Source organism: Haemaphysalis longicornis, unplaced genomic scaffold, assembly GCF_048455015.1.
Source record: "Haemaphysalis longicornis isolate Haplotype H1 unplaced genomic scaffold, Haemaphysalis longicornis Haplotype H1 scaffold_4, whole genome shotgun sequence".
NCBI classification, from domain to species: domain Eukaryota; kingdom Metazoa; phylum Arthropoda; class Arachnida; order Ixodida; family Ixodidae; genus Haemaphysalis; species Haemaphysalis longicornis.
The window spans coordinates 129,538,050-129,544,607 of record NW_027526361.1 but is presented as its reverse complement, the minus strand read 5'-3'; the positions used below and the strand labels follow the sequence as shown (position 1 = coordinate 129,544,607).

The following is a 6,558-nucleotide window of genomic DNA, read 5'->3' as shown; positions in this document are numbered from 1 at the left end:
AAGTATTTCTATTATTCGCGCTGACCTTTGTAAGAGACTACGAAAGGTAAAAACCCCATACGCTGGCCATTTATTACGTGGTGCGAACGACACGTCCATCCAACCTTCTGCCTTCTGCACGGTACACGTTTCTATCGATGGGCTGTGTCATCACATTCAGTGTTCGGTGTTCTCGGAGTGCCCCTATAAGCTTATTCTTGGTGTGGAATTTCTTTCGTCGACTTCCGCTGTTATTTGTTGCCACACTCCTGCTATTAGCATCGCAGACGTTCGTCCCTCAGCTGTCCCGGAAACAAGTACGCCTCGTCTGGCGCTACGCACCGATCACGTTGTGCCCGACCGCCAAGAGCACATTCTTTCAGTTTCCGCTGACAAAATCGTTGACAGCGATGTGCTGGCCATTCCGTGCGGCCGCCTCCTTTCACGAGGTCGTGCTGTAGCCGCTTGTCTGGTACAATTTTCCCGAGGGCGCGCCTTTATCCCTCTGCGTAATACGACCTCCGAAGCGATTCTGCTCCCGCAAGGATGTGCGATTGGTTCTGTTTCTGCCGACGACGTGTCCATCCTTCCGTCTGGTACTCTTTCCCCTTCCAGTGGGCCTTCCACGACCATTTCCTCTACGTCGTCTGTTGCGGTCACCATCGGTCCGGACCTTACCCCATCACAGAAATCCTCAGCACTGGAACTTTTACACAAGCACCATGCCTCGTTCGACACCCATTCAAAGTTCCTTCCTCGCACCCCTGCAGCTACGCATCGCATCAAAACTGATGGATCAGCTATTGCTCACCGCCGCCCGTACCGAGTCTCCCCATCAGAATGGCAAGTAATTGAGGAAAACGTGAACGACATGCTGCAGCGTAACGTTATTCAGCCCTCGTCCAGTCCTTGGTCTTCCCCAGTCGTCCTGGTGGAGAAAAAGGATGATTCCGTGCGTTTCTGTGTAGATTATCGGGCCCTCAACAAAACTACCCGAAAGGATGGGTATCCTATGCCCCGGATCGACGACGCCCTAGACTGCCTTCAAGGAGCCGAGTACTTTCCGAGCCTTGACTTGCGTTCTGGTTACTGGCAGATACCGAAGCACGAGCCCGACAAGGAAAAGACGGCGTTTGCTACTCCCGACGGCCTATATGAATTTATGTCATGCCGTTCAGCTTTTGCAATGCCCCGGCAACTTTTGAGCGGATGATGGACTCAGTGCTGAGAGGACTAAAATGGAAGACCTGTGTCTGCTACCTTGATGACGTGGTTGTCTTTTCCTCGACATTTGCTGAGCATCTCCAACGCTTGGACGAAGTGCTTACGTGCATCTCTAATGCTGGACTTCAGCTCAACTAAAAAAATGTCGTTTTGCTACCAAAACTATCAAGGTACTCGGCCATGTCGTTAGCAAGGACGGGGATACGACCCGACCCCGACAAAATCAGTGCCGTTGTCGAATTTCCGCGTCCATGCCAACAAAAAGATCTGCGTAGTTTTCTCGGGCGTGCCTCGTATTTCCCTCGCTTTGTCCGGACCTTTGCCACCATTGCGGCCCCCCTCAACCAGCTCCTACAGTTCGGCGCAGCTTACGTTTGGTCGAATGAGTGCCAACAAGCCTTTGAGGCATTGAAAGCCGCCTTAACGTCTAGCCCGGTACTCTGCCACTTTGATGAAAGCAAGCCCGCTATCCTCCACACAGACGCAAGTGGCCACGGAATCGGCGCTGTTCTCCTTCAAAGTGATGCTCAGCTCCGGGAGAGGGTCGTTTCCTATGCTAGTCGTTCGTTGACTCCGGCCGAGAAGAATTACACCATTACAGAACAGGAATGCCTTGCCATCGTTTGGGCTGTTCAAAAATTCCGGCCTTACCTCCATGGCCGTCACTTTACAGTGGTCACAGATCACCATGCACAATGCTGGTTATCCTCCATGAAAAACGTGTCTGAGCGCCTTGGTCGCAGGGTTCTCCGCCTCCAACAATATGATTTTTCCGTGACGTATAAGTCCGGAAAGAAGCATACGGACGCAGACGCGCTGTCTCGTTACCCATTGTCTTCTCCGTCGACTGCTCTCCAGGAAAGCCTCGACCACGATGTCCCTTTGGCACCCATCACTTTCCCCGAGCACTGCTGGACACGGTGACTTGCCCTCGCTACAGCGAGCAGACGCATACTGCCGCCCAATCATGGACTACTCGACGGTCGTGTGCCACCTCCTACCAGCCGTGCACGTCGTCAACTCGCCAAGTTTCAACTCCTCCACGGTGTCAATTACCGCCAAAATTACCATCCTAATGGCAACAAATGGGTCCCTGTAGTACCTGGTCCACTTCGACGTCGTATCCTCGAAGAATATCACGATGCGGCAACCGCTGGGCACCTTGGCGTCGCAAAAACATACGAGCGAATACGTAGCCGCTACTTTTGTCCTGGCCTCTCTACTGCTGTGGCCAAGTACGTCCGCTCGTGCGCCTCTTGCCAGCACCGACTGACTCGCGCCAGGAGGCCGCTTCCGCTCGCGGAGGGGAAATTGTGTGAGACCCAGTCACAACCCTCCAAGTACTTTGGGTTATGTTACCGGCGCTTCTTCGTAATCACCCACTATCACCAGTGCTAGCCCCGATGGGCTCGGCATCATCATCACCTGTAAATAATCATCATCACCGTTTGATCTTCTTCCTTGGCCCGAGTGTTGGAATAAACGGCCACGCCAACCGTCGTCGCTCAATATTCAGGTATTTTTGATGAACATTAGATGGCAATCTAAAAAACGTTCTCAGGAGCTACCTCATTGTATGCATAGATGAAGGCCGCCAGAGCGGGGACTCTGATGGCCTGTTTTGAAAGAAATTGGTTTACTTCAATATACATTGTTTTTATTGGGTCTTATCTACAAATCGATTGATTGATAGTAGGGTTTAACGCGCCGACGCAACGCAGGCGATGAGGCGCGCCGTAGTGGAGGGTTCCGGATTAATTTTGACCACCTGGGGATCTTTAACGTGCGCCGAAATCTCGAACACACGGGCGTTTTTGCTTTTCGCGTCCATCAGAAAAGCGGCCGCCGCGGCCGGGAATCGAACCCGCGACCTTGTGCTCAGCAGCGCAACGCCTTCGCCACTGAGCCACCGCGGCGGGTTTATCTACAAATCAATGCACCATTACCAGTATGTTGATGGTATATCTTAAAGTGGGCTGATGACGACGATGATGATGATCATAAAATATTTCCATCGAAATGTTCTCAAGCACAATTCTAAGAACAGCTACATGGTCATGGGTGAATTTAAGAAAATACCGCAGGCCAATACCGTAAAACCCTCATTTCTTTGCTTTTTACAACCTCAGAGATAGCCTCTAATTCCGGTTCTGTTCTTTCGCACTAGGCTAACTTTTCCTTTCAGCGCACTTCTGTGTAGAACGTTCTGTGGGGCACGTTGATTTTTTCACATCTCTTAATCTGAATTTCGATTTGTATATGTCGCTAGGACTGATGTAACTCTCCTCTCCGGCTTCCGCGACCCTTAGTACACGGCCCCGGCTCTCTGGTAGGTCACCGCGTTCTGCTCATCCTCACTGGGCCCGCAGTGCACGTATCCCATCCAGTTTGACCCCTTCAGAGGACAGGCGTCCACAAGGAAGCTCTGGCCACTGTCGTGCACCTGCCAGGTGTATCCATTCGCGTTGTCAAGAGAGTTTACCCGGACACCCTTGTAGGGGCCCAAGCACAGTCTCGATGCCTGGGGCTTGGCAGCGAACACTCCGTACTGGGCGCCCCTGATGCTCGAGCAACGGATGACCAGGCAGACAGGCACCGTCTTGTTCGCGCGCTCGGGATTGCCCTCGGGGACCGGGGTATCCTAAAGGGTGTCAATGGCCTGTGGATGGGGTAGTCGCCAGGGTAGTCCTGGTCACATTCCTCGCTGTAGAGGTAGTTCATAATCTTCGCGAAAGAAAGAGCGCACAGAAAGTGAACGGGGGGCAAAAAAGACACATGGGCGCTGAGTAACAATAAATGAAATTTATTTCGGGTGGGAAATATAGGAAAACGGCAGAAACAAAAAAAAAAAAAAAAGAAAAATTCCCCCGCATTTCCCCGAGGGGGAGAATGTGAAAGTGCGAATGCACGGTTGTCGGCCCGCTTGCGGCGCTTGCGCTCGGCCCCCGCAGCCCACCGCCTCGCCGCCTTCTCTTCCATCTCTTCCATCGGGTTTGTAGTATCACGTGTACACCACGCAGTTATCAAGCCGCTATAACGCCGCTGAGTCGCCAACGCACGCCGCTGACGACGTAGTTTGAATGCGTTAAAGATATAAGGCGCGTTACTCACACTGATAACAGCGTGGCGTCCGTGGCTTAGTCGGTAGCGCGTCGCGCTGCGGCCGCAAAGTCCTCGGATCGAAACCTGGCGCCGGATGCTGTTTCTTTTTTAAATATAGAGGAGCACTGCGGACGCCGCCGCCGCCGCCGGCGGTGGATGGTTTGGGGTCGCTTATAAAGTGCATTCGCACTTAAAACAAGAGAAGTCAAGAACGCAGATGTACCATCTCCTTGGCGAACAATTCCCCCGACGGCTGGCTGATGCATGCACCAGCGCGTTCGTGCATTGAAAACGCCTAAACGAACTCGCGTGTTTTTTATTCACCGTAGTACCTAAGGACATGAGACTACTCAAGCAAGAAATACCGCGACGACTTGTTCGCGCACGAAGTAACACGCGCGGCAACGTTGCTGCCAGTAGCGGATTTGATTGCATTTACGTGTTCGCGAAGCCAATCATTCACGCATCGTCCCGTTTTTCATATATATATGAGCTGTCACAAGACAGGAGGATCTTGTGCACTGCCCAGGTTGTGTGCTCGGACCCATGAAACACCTTTTGTGTCCCTTGTTGCAAGCCCTCACGCGAGCGATGTCATGTCCTTAAGCGCTATATTGACCAAAAAACACACGAGAATCTTGAAGTATTTTCAATACACGAGCGGGTACATGCGTCAGCAAGGCGTAAGTGGATTGGTTACCCAAGGAGATAATATATCTGCATTTTAAAATTTTCTTACTTTTCTTTTTTTTTGTTCTTTCTGTTTTTTTCTTATATTGCCTGAGCGCGGGAAAAATACTTTCAGTTAATAGTCGGCGCCCGTGTGTGCCTTTTTCGTGTCTTCTGTTCCGTTTCTGTACGCTGTTTCCTCGCCATGACAACATAGCCAATGTCAGCAGTAAGTTTCAGGGTGTTGCATGCCTTCGATGCAACTGCACATTCATTACTCCACATTTCATAAAAGTATATAGTGCAAGATCTGGTGTACTTTACTCTTGAATACTTCTCCAGATTATCTGCATTTTGATTGATGTGGGGTTTAACGCGCCGATCCAACGCAGGCGATGAGGCGCGCCGTAGTAGAGGCCTCGGGTATAATTTTGACCACCTGGGAATCTTTAACGTGCGCCGAAATCTCGTACACACGGGCATTTTTGCTTTTCGCCTCCATCAGAAAAGCGGCCGCCGCGGCCGGGGATAGAACCCGCGACCTCGTGCTAAGCAGCGCAACACCTTAGCCACTGAGCCACCGCGGGGATAGTATCTGCATTTTCTTCTATACCTTGAAAGAGTAAAGTTGGCTCTTTGCTATACAATATATTTAAACGTGCGCTGATATAACGGTTCAACTTTGAACGAAACCATTGTTCCGTAACTAAGTTTTTATTACCGACGTTCGCGTTTGTAGAACAAGCTCTGCTCACTCATAAATGGAATTTGAAGTTAAAAGCAGTTTAGAGCGGCGCATTTACTGCGACAGTAAATTGGCCATGTACACATACGTTATTTGACATCTTAAGTAGATTTGATACGCCGTGGATTTTTTCCTAAGCATTTATTGAATTGAGACACACATATCAGCAACAACAAAAAACAAATATCACATACTTCAATAAATATAATAATAGCGTCGTTGCAGGTAAAGAGGCCATAGGGACAAAGTACATGTTCGATTCATTAACAAGACTGATTTGCCTTAATACAATAATACCAATTCCATGGTGAACTGCAAGAAATCCAGACAATGAATAAAGATGGTAAAGCAGTGGTGATGTTCAAGCCACTTTCCGGGGCAGTCTAAATGACGTCACGCAAACTTGCCTGTACGATAAGGGGCCGCTGACCAAAGCCACCGCATTGAAACCTGACTTGGAGATTGTAGAGGTGCTGCTGGTGGTTCACTTTGATCATTTCTCTTGCGTGGTGATGCGCATTTACAAAAATGAAAACTACGGTTTTAGTGCTGGCATTTATTGCGTCCCTGCTCCCCATAATACTGTGGCTCGAAATGTGATTTTTCTTTCCGTCATCCGTTGCGATTTCTCGGTTGTAAAACGTATTCAATGGGTGAAATACAGGTCAATGAGTAACTGAGAGTTAGTTATTTCGTATTGAACGAGGTGATGTAGTAAAAACTCGCTAATTTTAACTGCAAGGGAACGCCCCCTGTGTTCGAATTATTGAAAGTTCGAACTAACAAAAGTGAAGCACAAACGCCGTACAATGCGATTGTCGAGTGGCACAGCTTGTTAG

General features: G+C 49.9%; 1 protein-coding gene across 1 annotated transcript; it reads right to left on the bottom strand.

The window, feature by feature from the left end:
- Window positions 1-3,508: 3,508 nt before the first annotated feature.
- LOC144179998 (histone-lysine N-methyltransferase set-17-like) lies at window positions 3,509-6,216 on the bottom strand. Its single transcript, XM_077708410.1, has 2 exons — window positions 6,127-6,216; window positions 3,509-3,844 (listed from the first exon to the last, which is right to left on the bottom strand). The coding sequence occupies exons 1-2, from the start codon at window positions 6,214-6,216 to the stop codon at window positions 3,509-3,511; spliced, it is 426 nt and encodes a 141-aa protein (XP_077564536.1).
- Between the last annotated feature and the right edge of the window lie 342 nt (window positions 6,217-6,558).